The 19,640-nt window shown below is 35.7% G+C and overlaps 1 protein-coding gene across 1 annotated transcript in view; it reads left to right on the forward strand.

The window, feature by feature from the left end:
- Upf1 (Upf1 RNA helicase) overlaps positions 1-19,640 on the forward strand; it is a 294,032-nt gene that overhangs the window by 187,880 nt on the left and 86,512 nt on the right. The window contains exons 18-19 of the mRNA XM_090376241.1: positions 6,460-6,602; positions 16,454-16,496. Of these exons, the coding sequence (XP_090232367.1) occupies positions 6,460-6,602; positions 16,454-16,496 (186 nt within the window). The remainder of the gene's footprint in view (positions 1-6,459; positions 6,603-16,453; positions 16,497-19,640) is intronic.

The following is a 19,640-nucleotide window of genomic DNA, read 5'->3' on the forward strand; positions in this document are numbered from 1 at the left end:
GTTGCAACGAGATCTAGAAAAATTAGGCCAATGGGCTGAGAAATTCAAATTGAAGTTTAACATTAACAAATGCAAGGTACTGCATACATTAGCAGTAATCCCAGGGTAACGAATCAACTGTGTGGTACTACACTCAGGGTAGTGGGAAATGAAAAGGACCTACATCACTAGGCTAATTGGAGCCTCCTCTTTTCCCACTGCTAAACATTGCATGGCTAACCCACTTGGGACCTCTGGCTGGTACTGTGGCTGGTTTGCTCTTCATACACACAACGCAACTGTACTGTAACAATGGACAAAGGGGAGCCATATCAGAGATATTCATCCTATTAATCTGGTCACAATGCTCCAACCCCCTTTGGAATTCAGCTAGATTAACTTCCAGTCCATTCTTCATGCAGGAAGCTACAACTTTCTGAATGCTACAGTTCCAGACTATTAGTAAAATAATAAGAGGAGTTTACCTCAATATAGTACGTAGAACACTTCCGTATGATACCCTCCAGAAATTAAAATGGAAAAATCGACAACTTACTGGTACATTAAAATAAAATATAAATAATTAAATAATCAATTTAACACAATTCAAAATCAATTAAAAATCAAATTAACGCAATTAAAAGCAATTATATTTTCGTTAGATTCTTTTAATTGCGTCGATTTTTTTCGTTTTTTCCGTTTTAATTTCTGGAGGGTATCATACGGAAGTGTTCTACGTACTATATTGAGGTAAACTCCTCTTATTATTTTACTAATATTATTATCAACGTAGAACATATTGAGTATTACAGCTCTGGTTCATACTATCTAGTTCCAGACTGTGAAAGAGACAGTGCACTACATGGCATTAGCAGTGGTAGATGGCATACATGAATTCTCAATTGGGAGTATTCATAATTAATGTAGAGTTCGATATGTGTGCAGGGATTGAAAATTAATCAAAATTTCTTGTAAATTCCAAATATTCAATTTTATTCAATCACAATCATTTACATAGTTTATATTCTTCATTATAATCACCTTTTGCAAACAAACCATTGTTCCATTGTGCCTGCCACTTGTCAAAGTATTTTTAGAAACCTTCATTTGTGAAAACCTTTAGGTGGTCCATCACATTTGATTGTATTTCTTGAATCAACTTATCATTTTCTTTCAAGTCCTGTTTTAATTTTGATAATAGCCAAAAGTTGCATGAAAATATTTTTTTTGCATTTTCAAAATTTGTCATTTTCAGTACATGCACCAAATGAGAAAAACAAGTGTTCACTCTAAAGAGCCTTTTGACCTGTAACAACAAGTTGAAACGTAATAGTGAAAACATTCTCAAAAAAGTCACATTAAATCCCATCATTGCCCAAAGATATTGTTACCCGCCTCTTTTGAAGTAATTTCAAAGCTTACTATTCGTTTAAAATTATCATTCATTAGAATAAATACATAAGTACACTAAGTGGCTGCAAAGCACTTTGCACTTTATGAGGTACATCTACCTAACAGTGTGTATATCTTACTTTTATCCTGAGAACTGCCTGGATTCATCGTAGTATGGACTCAACAAGGATTCTTGGCCATATTGACTCAGCTACCTCTCACTGAGCTATCTGGAATAGAGATAGTTAGTATAGATCTCTATTCCAGATAGCTCATTCTAACTGAGAACCTCATTGGATAGGTGCTCAGTTAGAATGAGATCTAGTGAATGGGAGAGTCCACTGCAGTAAGCTGAATTCATTTTTTGCATAAAACTATAAAAAATTGCAGTATATCATGATATCACAAGGTTCTGTTAACATTTCATTGTATCTCTGATCTTGTAAAAGTGCCTGATAAATCATCACTTTGAATTAAGGGTGAAGCCAGTTTCATGCCTTCCTTTTCTTCTTTATTCATCCAGTACTTTGCATGTGAGAAAAGAGAAAACTTGTTTCAGCCACATTTTTTGGTATAATTATTACCACAAGAGCCCAAATATTTGTGTATCACACTTGGCACTGTGCTATCACTTTGCAACAATAGAAACTTGACTGAGGTTGAGCTGCGATGTCATGGTTTGCTGTGCAGTGTTCAAAGAGTGCCTTGCAGTATAGTAATATGTCTCCAGTGTACTGTACAATTCTAAGTATAATACAGTGTCACTTTTTTTATAATTATTTAAAAGGATTGAGAATTATATTCAAGTGTAGCATAGCACCCTGTATTCAGAATCCAGAAAGTTTGACAAAATCTTTTTTTCTTTTTTTTTTCTTCTTTAATCCAGTTATGTGATGCTGTTCTAGCATTACACTGCCCACCTGTGTATCCAAACATGATAGACTGCTAGTCATTTTTTCAAGGAATTTTAGTGGCTGTTATGCTTATTCAATAAATGACATTACCTTTTATTTGTTTTAGTAACTACATTCAATAAACCTGTAAATTAACTAATTTTATCTACTATCCTATGCATCCCTTCACCCTATCTACTGCCTTTTTTGATGACTTCCCAACTGGAAGTCATCAAAAAGGTGAATTCTAATAGTACCGATTCATGACTTCTCAATTACAAAGGTATAATGCGAGTAGGAGTAATCTACAGACCAGGTGATTGTGATGATTATGACAAAAACCTCTACATGCAAATGGAATGGGCAAGTAAGCGTCAATGCCTTATTATGGGTGATTTCAATTTGCCTCTAATTGATTGGAGTAAATGGGAAGGAAACTCGACATGGGGAACAAAATTTTTAAATCAACTAGATGACATGTTATTTGTATCAACATGTCAGGGAAAGTACTAGAGAAAAGAATATCCTAGACCTCATCATCACCCATGAATCAGATGACATAACAGGGCTGACAGTAGAGGAACCAGTAGCAGGAAGTGATCACGGAGTTCTACGGTGGATGATGACGAGAGAGGTAGCAGAAGTAAAAGGCAAAGGAATGGGTTTTAATTTCAGAAAAGGAAATTACGATGCCTTAAGGTACTACATGGCCTCTATTAACTGGGTAGATATCGCGCAGAGAATGAATACAATTGAACTGTGGTACTCTTTTAAAACATTAATCACAGATGCCTTGAATGCATATATACCATTAAAAAAATACTCCACGAGAAGGGTTCCAAGTTGGATGAATAGTGAAGTTGCCGCATTATTTGAGCAGAAAAAGGTGGCATGGAAAGGTTACAGAGCAATAAAAAGTACTGAAGCCTATAACAGCTACAAGGTGATGTGTAATAGAGCCACAGAAAAGGTTCGACAGGCAAAGGCAGTTTATGAGAAATCACTAGCAAACAGAGCAAAGAGGGGGGGGATAAAGAATTCTTCACATATATAAATGCCAAGAAGAGCAGGACAAACCAGATCGGACCTTTACGTAAGGGAAAGGGGATAGTAATAAATACACCAGCTGCCGTTGCAGATGAACTCAACAGTTATTTTGCATCGATATTTACAAATGAAAAGCCTTTTGTGGCAATGGGAAATTGTGGGAGCAGAGTTAAAAAATATGTAATTAATGATATTGAAATTTCGCAAGATTATTTAATGAAAAAACTTTCCAGTCTACAGACCAGTAAGGCTCCTGGAGTTGATGGAATATACCCTATAATCTTAAGAGAGGCGGCAAGCGAGTGCATTGAACCATTGAGGCTAATTATGCGAGCATCACTAGACTCTGGGGAGATTCCCTTGGATTGGAAAAGTGCAAATGTATCTCCCATACATAAGGGTGGCTCTAAAAGTGAAGTTGGAAATTATCGACCTGTCAGTCTGACTTGAGTAGTAGGGGAAATCATGGAGGCAATGATCAAGGGTGGAATTCAGGATCATTTGGATCGAATTGAAATTCTCAAGGATACTCAGCATGGTTTTGTAAAGGGAAAATCATGTTTAACAAATCTGGTTCGCTATTTCAAAAGGGTCACTCACGAGCTGGATTTAGGGAATAATTTCGACATTGTTTATTTAGATTTCAGCAAAGCTTTTGACTCAGTCCCACATGAGCGGTTGCTTTATAAGCTGGAACAGGTTGGAATCACTGGGAAAATCCTTAGAGGGATAGAAGGATGGCTTCAGGGCAGGAGGCAGAGGGTTGTGAATGGCTATTCCTCAGATTGGGTTGATGTACGAAGTGGGGTTCCCCAAGGATCAATATTAGGACCACTGTTGTTTTTAATTTTCATAAACGACATTGATGAAGGGATAGAGGGCGTGATGTCTAAATTTGCAGATGATGTTAAAATTGGTAGAGTAGTTAATGATCACTGTCAAGCTGAGCTTCTTCAGAGAGACCTAGATAGACTTCAGGAATGGTCAGAAAAATGGCAGCTGTGCTTTAATCCAACAAAGTGTAAGGTATTACACCTGGGAAACAGTAATCCCAAAAAAACTTATTCACTTGGTGGAGTTCAACTAAACCCAGTACTGGAGGAAAGGGACTTGGGTGTTACGATACGGTCAGACATGAAATTCTCTGAGCATTGTAAACAGGTTGCAAGGAAGGCCCATGGTGTCCTATCGATGATCTATCGAACTTTTGCAAGTAGAGATAGGGACGTGATAATCCCATTATATAAGGCTTATGTTAGACCACACTTGGAATACTGTGTTCAAGTATGGAGACCGCACCTAAAGAAAGAGATCGAGCTTCTTGAAAGGGTGCAAAGAAGGGTAACTCGCCTGGTGAGATCAGCAAAAGGGCGTCCTTATGAAGAAAGACTTTGAATATGTGGGTTGCAGAGTTTGGAAACTAGACACCTTAGAGGAGATTTGATTGAGGTGTTTAAGGCTGTGAGAGGCATCAGTAAAATGAATGAGGACAAAATTTTCAAGATTATAAATGATGCTAGAACTAGGGGACATAAATTCAAGTTACGGGGGGGGGGGGGGAATGTTTAGATTGGACTGCAGGAAGTTTTATTTTAGCCAGCGAGTTATAAATTACTAGAATAAGTTGCCTTCATGGGTTGTAGAGGCCGACAGTTTGGGGAAATTCAAAGTTCATCTGGATAGTACTTTCGGGTAAGGGAAGCGCATAGGATGATAGGTTTAATTTCCTTTTTATTTATTTTTTATTTTATTTTTTTTATTTATTAATTATTATTATTTAGTTATTTATTTATTTATTTTTTGTTTTTTTTTTTTGTTTTTATCATTGTTTTGTTCGGATTTTTTTTTTTTTTTTTTTTGTTTTGGCTGGTGCAGCATAAGCCATAGGCTTTCTTGCACCATGCGGCCGTTACTAATACTAATTAATCTCAGTTAGGACTGTTTTATGCACAAAAAGTTATGCCAACAAATTTTGACCAACGATCCAAGAGGATACCCAGTTATAAAAAAAAATAATAATAAATAAAATAAACAAAATTAAAGAGAGAGTGAAATGCAAACAAGCAAATAAAAAAATAGCAGAATTGATAGAATAGAACAGCAGTATTTTTATTCCTTGATGAATGGTTAAAAATTATTTTTTAATTTTTAGGTACTGCTGTTTTATGGCAAAGGTTCTTACTGTTTTAATTGGTTCACCTTCCACTTCTCTTATGCCCATGTGTTTTACTAAAAATTTTTGTAACCCACTGCACTCTTCACTAATAGAAAAGTGGTGTCAAATTTTTACCATCCACATAGGAGGAAGCTTTCACTTTCTGTTCTTCTATGCAGTATATCATCCTCTTGTGCTGTTTAAAAAACTTCGAAAACCAATATGTGACTTTTTAATTAATTTCAGTTGGGACTGTTTTATGCACAAAAACTCACAGCAACAAATTTTGACCAACAATCCAAAAGGATACCCTGCTATTAAAAAAATTATAATGATAAATAAATTAAACAAAGTTGAAGGGAGAGTGAAAAGGAGCAAACAAGTAAATAAAAAATAACAGAAGAATTTATTGATTAGGCCTTCTATTTTTATTCCTTGATGAATAGTTAAAAATTATTTAATTTTTTTTTTTTTTTTGCTGTACCATGTGTGACTTTTGGTTGTTTGACCACTGTTGAGCCATACCTGGTAGACTTGTGACACCACCGAATGAGAGCACTTAACATGTTGGCTGTTGTCGAGATACTGGCACTCCACAGTCATTTCACATTCAAACCAAAAGACTTGACACCAACCCATTCTTCCCCACAGATACTAAAATACTGATTTCCATGTGTGCAAATTGCCATCTTATATCAGCTGTTCCTGACTTTGACTTCACCATCACAAACCATTCCATTCCTACACAAGGGGGATATTACTAATGCAAAGCCAACTCTGAGTATATATTTATATATGTCGTGGAGTTATTACTATTTTCTAACTGCCTGAAATGTAACACACTCCCTAGGCACTTTTTAAAAATATAATATGCTTTTTTATTTGTTTTATTTTAAATCTTCCTTGATGAAAAATTAAGCTCCCTTAGTTTATATAAAATTTATGTATGTTTTTTCTGTTGGTACTAAAACTTATTTTTTCCTCTAAATTTAGGAGATAGAAGTTGCAAGTGTAGATGCATTTCAAGGAAGAGAAAAAGATCTTATTATTATGTCATGTGTGAGGTCAAATGAGCACCAAGGTATTGGTTTTCTGAACGATCCCCGTCGTCTTAATGTGGCACTCACAAGAGCTAGGTGAGTGTGTTGTGTTTCTGTTTGTAGATGTTTTGTTTTGGCTATTATGTTGTACATTATTTGGTTCTTGACATTTTTCACAACAGGAAAATTGTGGAGGTTAAGAGTAATAGTGTGCTTTTCACTGACTGGCTGGTGCATGGTCATTTTGATTTTCATGTGGAAATAAAAATTATTTTTTATTTATTTATTTATTTATTTTTTTTTTTTTTTGTAAAATCATTTTAAAAAGTAAATATAATATGACTATATTTAATGTTGGAAATCAGAAGGTTTGCCAAACAGAATGTATTTATTCTGTGTAGCTTGCCATTCCAAGGTTTTTGTGGAGAAATACCTAAAAAGAATTAAATCCAAGATTGTAGTACTTATTATTCATTGTATGATGGGCACCAAATAATTAGTAGTGATTGTTGCCGCTTTTGTATAGGTAAACATGATGTGGAGCAACAAAAATTGAGACAGTTTCATACCTTCTAATTTTTCTGATTTTTCCCGTATGATTTATGGAAATCATGTGTCTTGCAATTTTATAGAGATATACCTTTTCTTCCAGATTTCATTTAAGTTGTTATTTTTTCTAAAAATTGTATGCCTTACAAATGCTGACTCGCTGAATTTATTGATGTATGCTGAAAGCTGTGACTGCTCATACTTATTAAGAGACGTGATCAGAAAGTTTGGGGACAATACTAATATTTCAGTAATGCATTTACCAATTCCAGTGCTTCTGCAACTTATGGAAGCATTCCTGATAGGCAACTTTTTTTTTTTGAAATTGCTATTAGTTCCTGTGACATGCTGAGAATGAATCATTTCCTTGGTCATTGCATATTTGTGACCTTTCAAGGAGACTTTAAATTTTGGGGGGGGGGGTGGACGGAATCACAGGAAGCTAATTTCAATGAGTATAACAGAGTGGGGGCAAGGGGGAAATGAAGAGTGTTTCTCAAGAAATTATTGGGTAGAAAACATCTAGTATGAATGGGCACTGTCATGATGTTGGTTCTAATTTCCTGAAGTCTGCCACGCAATCACTGTAAAACTGTTTTGCAACATTCCTGTTGCATGGTTCTTTATTTTACCATGCAGGACAAATTCATAATTTAACAATACTCTATGAATCAAAAAATACAATAAACATGATCTTCACATTTTGCCAAGACACTTTCTTTTTTTTTTTTTTTTTTTTGGGGTCTTCGAAGAGACTAAGCTTTCCACTGAAGACTGGGTCTTTGTTTCTCAGTTATAGCCATACATCCACAATTCAACACCAGTAATAATGGAAGAAACAAAGTGTGTATTGTTAGAAGCATGTTGACAAAGATCCTGACAAGTTATAACCTTGTTTCTGCACTCTGATTTCAAAGCCAGTCCCTGAACTTTTTGACCACACCTTATATACCAGTCACGTCATCTATTAAAACCTAAAATTGCCAGATTGATCTGGGTATTTTTAAAGTCCCACATTGATGTCTGTTTTAAAAGACTTTGCAGCCCACAAAACTAAAGGCGCTCTCTCTCTCTCTCTCTCTCTCTCTCTCTCTCTCTCTCTCTCTCTCTCTCTCTCTCTCTCTCTCTCTCTCTCTCTCTCTCTCTCTCTCTCTCTCTCTCTCTCTCTCCCCCCCCACCCCTCCCCATCTTCATTGCATTATTTTTAAAATGAAGTGTCTCAAAACCATTAATCAATGCTCAAGTTGTGTCCTGTTGAAAGAATTTTGTGAGATTGTACAATTACTTCCATAATTTCTTTGTTATACAGAAATTGACTGAGATAAAGCCTTTTTTTTTTTTCGCTGCAGGAAGTGTGAATATAATTTTTATTTCTATTAAAGGAATATACAGATTCTGTTTGCTAAGACATTTTTCAGAATTTCTCAGTGCTTCTTCATTGACTACAAAAAAAACATAAGGGTTCCATGTGCTTTAAAATCCTAAAATATCAATTTAACTTTGTTGTAATTTTAGTGTTTTTATTTTAGTAATTTTTTGCAAAATTAACTATTGCCGCAGTTTAAATTTTTTAAAAATAGTTCTAACATTATTTAATATTATACAATGAGCATTCAGGCTTGAGGTCTGGCGTGAAATATTAGAAATTGCATGTTAAACAACCTCTCCAAAACAGACATGCACTATTAAAATGTCCAATGTGGACATTTGAATAGGTGTCCTTTTTGTATTTTCAACCTCTTTGGACTGGACACTTTCAAGGGTAATTGACATGCATTCATGTGTTTTTTGTAAGCAAGTGAAGGTCTTTTGCTTACAAAAAACACAAATAGTTATTCCTAAATGACATATAGTTATTCCCAAGTGATAATAATGACTTCTTACTGCTATATTTGTTGAAGGTGACTTGCCCACAATGAAGGCAAGCAAGGGTCAAGGTTATAGTAGTACTAATTAGATTTGTGGTAGCTGTGCATCTTATGAATCAGGTGGCACAATATATCATTAACTTATGCTAACCCCTGCTGGTAAGTAATTTATTTACTGCCTGTCCAATGCTGTTCCACTGCTTAGATCACTTAGCAAGGCAATAAAATTGCTAACTCTAGAGAAACTATTGCCAGAACTAAACAAAAGTTACAAGTGTGTATACAGGATTTAGTTTGTGGCACTGTTCGTGAAAGAAAAAATATGGTATACAGCCAATAGCTCATGTGGAATTTTCCACACTCGTGAATATACTGTACATCAATAAAAAGACTGTGGTGCTTGATATTACTTCCATAACTGGTCTGCTTTTTTGACAGGAGGATGCTAACACATATCACTTTTCACTCAGTAGTGGGAAATGAGACATTTGTAGCTCCATACAAAGGCTTTATCCAAGTTTATTAGCATGAAATATTCCCTGTGGAATAATGATTGAAAATTTCCTGTGCATTATATTGATTGTGTGCTAATTTTTTAAGAAGCAAAATTTCTTGCTGTTTGCAGCAGAACCATATGCATAAATTTAAAAAGGGAGTGCTTCCCCATAATAAAGGGGGAAAGAGGTTATATTCATTTGCTTTAAAAGAAATCTATGTGAACAAAAAATGATGAATGCAGAATAATCCATGATGACAATGAATTTGCTGCTTCTCTAACAAAAGTTTGTATTCATTTTTACTAAAAGTTAATTATATGTTATTACAGAAAATTAATTAATTGAAACACAAATACGTACAATGAGATTTAATGAGGGGCCACTGGCCCAGTGGTATCTGCTGAAGAGGTGTTTCACTGTATATAGTTATTCCCAAATGATAATAATGACTTCTTATATGCTGTATTTGTTGTAGCACCATTAAAAACTGCTCTTGTGAACTATTTAAATTAAACAGCATATTAAGCTTATTATATACATTGTATGACATAACATTTAGAGAAGTGTTTTGCATTTGTAGGAATTTTTCTTTGTGTCATATCCTATAAACCACCAATCTTACACATTCGTTAGGATGAGTTTATTCCCCACTACACCCGTTTTAATTTTTGAGTCAAAAAAAGTATTTATTTAAACCAGATTTATGTTGCCTTTCAATTGTTCGATTTAGGTTCTCATTTTACCACACAGGTAAAATGGAGAACCTAAATCGGGCAATTCAAGATCAAAGTGCTTAATTTGGCGTTTTTAGTATCTTCAAATAGTTTGCTTTATTTTCTCTGAATAAATTCACTTCCAGCATGAATTTCCTGGCTGACCGGGCTAGCCAGGTGGGTAAAGTGCCTGCCTGGCAACCCAAAGGTCGCGGGTTTGAATCCCGCCTCAGGCTTGGATCAGAGTAAAATGCAAAAACTTTGGGAGGTGCATTATGGCCACAGAAGCCGATGCACCAACAACTAACAAAAAAAAAAAAAAAAGAATTTCCTGGTTTTTGAGTTTGTATTGTAGTTTAGCATTGGTGGGATTAAACATGTGTGCAGATATCGGAGAAATGGGAAAGAAACTTTTACATTGTAATTTATTGTTTTGTTTTGAAACTTTTGTGAAGGGTAAAGAAAAAGCAACATACTAAACCTTTAGTAGATTATATCATATCCTCATGAGCAGAGAAAGTACTATGCTGCATCTCACTAATTTTGATTAACAGCCCAAGTGTAGAATATCTTTGGCCATTCATCAAACTTTTATGTATCCCTACTTGCATTTCTAAATTTGATAGAACATACAGCCAAAAATTTATTTGTTGTATTGGAAGTCCACAACAGAGAAATGTTTTTTTTTCAAGTTGCATTATATAATCTTAATAAAAAAAAAAAAAAGAAGAAAATAGCCTGCTTTACACTTTACAAAACTTATTTAATCTAGTTCGATCAACATCAGGCATATGTCAGAATTTCAGCTATCCTTCTATAGATTTTATCTGGAGTATTTATTTTCACATTCAGATTCATTTTCCTTTTTATACATTGATACGATTAATGCCCTGGTCCTATCTTCTAGATGTTGCTGTTTGGCAAATGACCTCTGGATACTCTGGTGGCATCCCCCCCCCTCTGATTTTCAGTATTTCTGATGTGATCCACATTAGACCTAAATACTGCCTGCTGCCTTTATCTGTAATATGGGTGCCACAAATATATCAGAGAAAGCAGTTTTTTTTTCTATGCTCAGTTAATAAGAAATCAAAGAAAATACCATTATGGGAATATTGCTTTTACAAAATTGTACTGTACTTCATTATACTGGTATAATACTCTAAATGCATTAATATTGAAGTATTCGGTTCTCAAGCATTATACTGTCAAAAGTTGAAACCTCGTGGAGCTGCTGAAGTTGAGCAGAGTTGGAGATATAAAGTTATGAACTCCTAAACTAATTCTTGTTCATAAGATTAAATGTATGGAAACTTAGGAATGCTGTATTCTCATGCTCAAACTTTATTAATCTTATAAATTTCCAAATTTCTCATCTGTCCCTTTTGATCTGTTATCAGGTCAAATGGGGCAGATGGTACCCAAACAACATGTAGAAAAAACTATTACTGGGGGGGGGGGGTGAAAGACAACACGAGATACCATTCTGGTTGTCTTCATTCTGATCTTGTGTCAGATTACAATTTCTAAAAGTTAGCACATATATTTGTATAAAAAGTCATTAGAAATGGAAAAAAATGGCAGTGTCACCAAGGACCACTCTACATTTGATCATCCATTCACAGCTATTAACTCCAGAGGATATTTGTCTAACCTTTCTCTGAATAAATTCAAAGAAGAATTAGACAAATTTCACAATACTAGATGTTTATTGTTCCAACCAACTGTGGCTGATAGCAATTTTCACACATCCTACAACAATCTTTTTTTTTTTTTTTTAATTTATGATCCCTTATACTAAAAATCTGTGAAGATAGGATATTAGTGCTGGAAAAGGAATTAGAAAATGTGAATTGGAATATCATTAGTTTGGCTGAAACAGCAAGAAGAAGAAATGAATCACTTATAAGCATATCAAGGGGAAATCTGCTGTACACCAATAGAAACAGTGAAAGGAGCAAAGGTAGCTTTGGCTTTCTGGTCCATAAAGATATAAAAAGCATTTTGGAATTCAGAAGTACATCACCAGGGGTTTCAAGACTGCTTCTCGGGATTTCTAAGAGGTACAAACTACAGGTTATGATGATTTATGCACCAACGTCGAGCCATGAAGATGAAGAGGTTGAAGAAATGTACACCGAAATTGAGATGAACTTCTAGATGAACAGAAAACTCACTATCTATTATTATGGGGGACTTCAATGCTAAGGTTGGAAAGAGAAACAGCACAGACAGGGAAACTATAGGAAATTTTGGAATTGGTGAAAGACTTGGGGAATTTGCAGAATCCCGAGGAATGTCAGTAACAAACACCTTTTTCAAGAAAAGGGTGAACAGAAAGTGGATTAACAACTAATGAAATTGACTTCATCCTCGCTAACAGAAGATATATTGTGAATGATATTACCATCCTGAACAAGGAAAATGTTGGAAGTGATCACAGAATGGTAAGATGCACACTAGATATAGATGTAAGAAAAGAAAGAAAAAAAAACTGACTTGAGTACTATGAAGCTTATTGCGATAACAGAAGAGAAGAGAAGGCAGTATGTACTGGAACTTACGAACAAGTTTGAGCCTACAGACCTTTCAGAACCAAGATATCAACGAGGAATACAATAACTTTCTGAAAGGGATAAAGCCCGAGAAACCTATGGATAAAAAGAAATCCAAAGAAGAGAAAATTAGTCAAGAAACACTTGTCATGATGAACCAAATACGACAAATTAAGAGCAAAATAAACACTGGAAACAACAAATTTGAATATACTGAATTATGCAAAGCTATTAGAAAGAGACTGTGAGAGGACATAAGAAGATTTAACACAAGAAAAGTAGAACAAGCATTAAAGGAAAACAAAGGACTTAAATCAGCAGCCATGAGCAGTAATACAGAAAGACAAATGATCCCGAAACTGAAGAATTGCAGTGGTGTATTTATAAATAGCAGAGTAGGTATGATTCAAATAGCAGAAGACTGCTATAAAGAATTATAGCGAGGGAATGATGCAGCAGTGGGGAAGATGGATCACAAATTAGCAACACATATGACATACCTGATATCCTTCCTGATGAAGTGGAATGTGTACTGAAGAAAATGAAGAATCAGAAAGCCCCAGGTGAAGATGAAGTTACTACAGAGTTGCTAAAATTTGGAGTAAGAGACATAATACAGAAACTGGCAAGCCTCTTCACAAAATACATTAGGAAAGGCATGCGCCTAAGGAGTGGAATAATGTAATAATAATTTTATTGCATAAGAAAGGAGATAAATCAGAAATTGGAAATTATAGACCAATTAGCTTGTTGTCCCATATCTGCAAGGGTCATTACTAACAGATTAAAAGAATACTTGAGGAGAATCAACTGAAAGAGCATGCTGGCTTTAGGGCAGGATTCTCAACTATGACCTTCATACGTGATTACCTTCACGTAATATCACAACTAATGGAGAAAGAAAATTAATATAAAACACCATTATGTCTGGCATTTGTGGATTATGAAAAGGTATTTGACTCCATATAGCGTAAGGCAATGTTTCGGGCACTGTAAAGACCAGACATAGATACCTCATATATTATAATTTTGAAGAAAATATATGAGAACACTACCTCCTTTATTAGACTTGACAAAGACAGTAGCAAATTTAAAATTGAGAAAGGAGTTCGACAAGGAGACACAATATCTTCGAAGTTGTTTACTGCTGCCCTTGAAGCTTTCAGAAGATTGGAATGGTTGCAGCAAAGAGTCAATGTGAATGAAGAGTATCTAAACCATTTACCATTTGCACATCACATTGTGATCATAAGCCATGATCCCGAAGAATTAGAGGAAAATCTTAATCAGGTATGCAGAGTTAGTAGGGATTTCGGACTAAAGATGAATATGGCTAAAACAAAAGTAATGATGAACAATTATGCCACAGAAGGGGATATAATGATTGAAGGAGCAGTAATTGAAAAGGTGGATTCTTATACTTATCTGGAACGAATTATATTGGGAATCAGGCTGTTAGATAAGAAGAGAAACACATAGATTAGGCAGCAAACTCAAGTAAAGGATATTCTTATCAAAACTAAAGAACTAAAATGGTCTTGGGCAGGACACATAGCTCGAAGACATGATGACAGATGGACTAAGAAAATAACAGAATTGTACCCAAGAGGAGCTAGAAGAAAACCTGGAAGACAACAACGGAGATGGACATATGAAATTGATGAGTTTGTGGGTAGTAAATGGATGGCCATTGCACAAATCATAATGATGGAGAAAGTTGCTGGAGAGGCCTTCATCCTGCAGTGGATTGAAAACAACTGATGATGATGATACTGAAAAAAAAAGTAAGGATGTCACAAGCACTTAGTTTACTCAATCCATTAAAAGGATTAAACACTTTAATCAGGTCTCCTTACTGGCACCTACTTTTCAGGTACTAAAATTTAAGAACTGAAATCTTTCTTGATAAGGGTACCCTTTTGTGTCCCTGACTAATCTTGTTCATCTCTGCACTTGTTACAACAGATCTCATCATCCTTTCTGAAGTGGGGCTTTCAGAAGTGCAACCTAACTATTGCCTTATACAATGGGATAGTCATCTCCTTTTCCCTGTTCCAAAATTCTTGTATATCATTGATAGAACCTCTTGAATTGTACAATAACCCCTAGGGTAAGTGTACAGTCCATTTATTTCACGAATAAGTGAATGCATATGGTTTGCACAGAAAATGTTTGATGTAAATGCAATGCAACGTTTAATGTAAAAAATTAACAAGTGTTAATTAAATTTAACTTTATATATTTAGTATGGTAAAATTGCTTTACATGATAAATGTGACAAGACGGCATCCCCAAAACGTTTGTTCCAACTATTATCCGACTATTACCCCCTCCCCAAAAAAAAAAAAAAAAAAAATTATATACACTGAGTGATCACTGAATTATGACCACCTACCTAATACTTCATAGGTCCTTTTGCCCTCAGTACAGCAGCTATCCGGCATGGCATTGATTCAACAAGATGTCGGAAGCGTTCGGGAAGTGTAGCCAACAAGCTGTGTGTAATGCGGCTAGCAATTTAGGTATGGAGGTGATTTGTGTATCCAGGTGCCTGATATGCCTTTCCATAGTGTCCCACAAGTGCTCTATGGGATTGATATGAGGGGAGGGGGGTTCAGAGGCCAATCGATATGCGAGAAGTCAGAACTGTGTTCCTTGAACCATTCCTGCACACGAAGTGCCTGATGGCTCGGTGCATTTTCACCTTGGAAGACACCATCAGCATTCGGGGAAAAGTAACATATCGGGGTGTATGCAGTCAGCAAACAGTTGACATTAGCGGAAGTCAGTGATATGTTGTTCCACATGCACCTTGGGTCCAAGTTCCTGCCAGTGAAACATGCCCCACACCATAGAACAGCCTCCACCGGCCTGCATTTTTGATGCCGTGCATGATGGATGAAGAGCCTCGTGTTGTTGATGCCAAATCTGTACACAACCATCCAGTGTGTGGAGTACATAACGCGACTCATCCGACCAGCACACCTTCTTCCAGTCTTCTAACGTCCAACTTGCATGCTCTTTGCACAAGGTGAGTCTTTTACACCGATGAACCTTGGTTAGGAGAGGATGCTGTAGGGGTCTTCTGCAAGCATGCAACGCATGGTCATGCCAGATATTGTTCCGGGTTGCCCCATGTTGTATTGGGTAGTCAACTCTTCAACAGTGCTGCGCCTGTTTGCCTGTACGATTCGTCGGACCCAACGCTCACCTCTAACATTAACCTCTCGCTGACTTTTGCAGTTTTGCCATCGGGTCGTTCTTTGACCATTTTGATGCCAGTCCTGGTACACTTTAACTACGGTGGCTCTTGAACACCCCACCAGTTCAGCTGTTTGGGAAATCAAGGCACCAGCTCGCCGAGTCCGATAAATCCTTCCTTTTACCCATTGTGCCACAGACACCTTATCTATGCTATTTAGGTTGACTAACTGTGCACTCTCATACCTCATGTGATCAACGGGTCGCATTCAGTTTTCATAGGGGTGGTCATAATTCAGCGATCACTGCAGTATATATGTATTCTCAATTTTTTCCATGATACTTACAATCGACAGGTCAACACTCCTACCCAATACACTGAAAATAAACATTTGTCTTCTTGTGTGTGTGTGTGTGACTTTCAGTCTGCTAACCAATGGTTACCTTTTTGTTAAAAAATTCTGTGTGAGAGAGAGAAAAAAATTTAAATATAAAGCAGTATATTGATCTTTTTTAAAATGTTTTATTATTATTATTTTTTTATTATTTTTTTTAATCCCATAGATATGGAATTATCATTGTTGGAAATCCAAAGGTGTTATCAAAGGTAAGGCTTTTTCGTTTAAGTACTTTATAATATATGAAAAACATACTGTTGCTGCTTAATTAATTTACTAATTTATACAGTATTGCATTAGTCATAAAATTGGTTTCACTTGTACAGATTCTTTTGTTTTCTGTTCCTTCTCATATGCATTATATGTGCACAAAGATAGGCATTTTTCTAATAGTAAAAATGACTTCATGTTATATTTTAATGAGGTGTGAAAGAAAAATTCAGGAAGAAAACTAAACTAGCCAACCACTTGCATTAATTTCCCACAGTTGTTCTGAATGTACCAGCAATCCAAGTAATTTAGAGGAATGCTATCTCGAGGTTAAAATTTATTTTGTAGGTGAAAAGCCAGTATTATTTGGCATCAAGCCCTCAATTCTATCCAATTATTTGTCTTTTTTTTACTTGATTTAACCCTTCTAGCTTCATAATATAGGGGGTGACAAAGACTTTCTGGTGTATTTGAAAAAAACTGTTTTTTATGCTCCTTTTTCTTTTCACAATAAATAATAAAGCTGCATTAAAGTTCGATTTGTTTTTTTAACAAACTGACCACAATGTTGGCTGTGGTAGTCTAAGTTGCAATATAGAAATTTGCAATAATAATGTTATTATTGCAGTCACGCTTGTATTCAGTAACAATGATCTGCAGTCATATCATAGTATTTGTGTAGTGTAAAGCTATTTAACATTGCCTTTCAGTAAGATACCAAAGTAATACAGTGAAAATTTTAGAGGACATATACGGTATTTTCCATATATTCCATATATTGTAAAATCCGAAAAGGGTAACATATTTGCTGTATTTACTTTATATAGATGTGATTTTTCAATTTCAAATGGCAGGAAACCCAGTGTATTCATAAATTCGTAAATAAATAAGCATAAACAATTCAAACATTGACTATCCAGTAACTGGACAGTCAATTCCATTTTATTAGGCTTTTCTGTTAATGTAATCTAGTTATTGAATGGGTAGTAAAGTCTATCTTCTTCCATTTGCTATAGTACATACAACTGGAATTCTGTGGGTTTTCACGTTATTATAGTGAAATGTGTTTCCCCTTCCATCAAATATTCAATCATATAAAAACAAATAATTTTCAGAAACTCATTACTCTGTATCTCACTTGCAACTTGTGCATGCCCTGTTATTTGTTATTAATTGCTTATCGTTTTTACTGTTTTAAATTTTACAACCAAAAAAAAAAAAAAATCATTGAGCAGAAATATCAATTAGTATGTACATATTACAGTACTATGTACACAAGATTATTTAATGAAAACACTTCCAAGCCTACAGGCCAGTAAGGCTTCTGGAGTTGATAGAATATACCCTATAATCTTAAGGGAGGCGGTAAGTGAGTGCATTGAGCCATTGAGGCTAATTATGCGAGCATCACTAGACTCTGGGGAGATTCCCTTGGATTGGAAAAGTGCCAATGTATCTCCCATACATAAGGGTGGTTCTAAGACTGAAGTGAGAAATTATCGACCTATCAGTCTGACTAGGTAGGGAAAATCATAGAGGCAATGATCGAGGGTGGAATTCAGGATCATTTGGATAGAATTGAAATTCTCAAGGATACTCAGCATGGTTTTGTAAATGAAAAATCATGTTTAACAAATCTGGTTCGCTATTTTGAAAGGGTCAAAATTATTCCCTAAATTGTGAGCTGGATTTAGGGAATAATTTTGACATTGTTTATTTAGATTTCAGCAAAGCTTTTGACTCAGTCCCACATGAGCGGTTGCTTTATAAGCTGGAACAGGTTGGAATTACTGGGAAAATCCTTAGATGGATATCAGGATGGCTTCAGGGCAGGAGGCAGAGGGTTGTGATAAATGGCTATTCCTCAGATTGGGTTAATGTAAGAAGTGGGGTTGCCCAAGGTTCAGTATTAGGACCACTGTTGTTTTTAATTTTCCTAAACGACATTGATGAAGGGATAGAGGGCATGATGTTAAAATTGGTAGAGTGGTTAATGATCACTGTCAAGCTGAGCTTCTTCAGAGAGACCTAGATAGACTTCGGGAAGGGTTAGAAAAATGGCAGCTATGCTTTAATCCAACAAAGTGTAAGGTATTACACCTGGGAAACAGTAATCCTAAAATAACTTATTCACTTGGTGGAGTTCAACTAAACCCAGTACTGCCGACCTGGCTAGCCAGGTGGGTAAAGTGCCTGCCTGGCAACCCAAAGGTCACAGGTTCGAATCCCGCCTTGGGCTTGGATCAGAGTAAAATGCAAAAAAAAAAAAAAAACTTTGGGGGGTGCATTATGGCCACAGAAGCCGATGTGCCAACAACTAACAAAGAAAAAAACCAGTACTGGAGGAAAGGGACTTGGGTGTTACAATACAGTCAGACATGAAATTCTCTGACCATTGTAAACAGGTTGCAAGGAAGGCCCATGGTGTCCTATCAATGATCTATCGAACTTTTGCAAGTAGAGATAGGGACGTGATAATCCCATTATATAAGGCCTTTGTTAGACCACACTTGGAATATTGTGTTCAGGTATGGAAACCGCACCTAAAGAAAGACAACAAGCTTCTTGAAAATGTACAAAGATGGGTAACTTGCCTGGTGAGATCGGCAAAAGAGTGTCCTTATGAAGAAAGACTTCGAATATGTGGGTTGCAGAGTTTGGAAACTTAGACACCTTAGAGGAGATTTGATTGAGGTGTTTAAGGCTCTGAGAGGCATCAGTAAAATGAACGAGGGCAAAATTTTCAAGATTATAAATTATGCTAGAACTAGGGGACATAAATTCAAGTTATGGGGGAAGATGTTTAGATTGGACTGCAGGAAGTTTTATTTTATCCAGTGAGTTATAAATTACTGGAATAAGTTGCCTACATGGGCTGTAGAGGCTGACAGTTTGGGGAAATTCAAAGGTCATCTGAATAGTATCTTCGGGCGAGGGAAACGCATAAGATGACAAGTTTAATTTCATTTTCTTTTATTAATTATTAGTTTTTTGTTTTGTTTTTTATCGTTGTTTTATTAGTGGGGTTTGTTTTTTTGCTGGGCAGCATAAGCCATAGGCTTTCTTGCACGATGCGGCCATTACTAATATTAAGCATAAATTTATTTTTATTTTGCTAACTGGAAAATATTCTTCTGATTTTC

The sequence above is a fragment of the Mastigoproctus giganteus genome, chromosome 1 (genome assembly GCF_048544385.1).
Source record: "Mastigoproctus giganteus isolate SK-2022 chromosome 1, ASM4854438v1, whole genome shotgun sequence".
NCBI lineage: Eukaryota > Metazoa > Arthropoda > Arachnida > Uropygi > Thelyphonidae > Mastigoproctus > Mastigoproctus giganteus.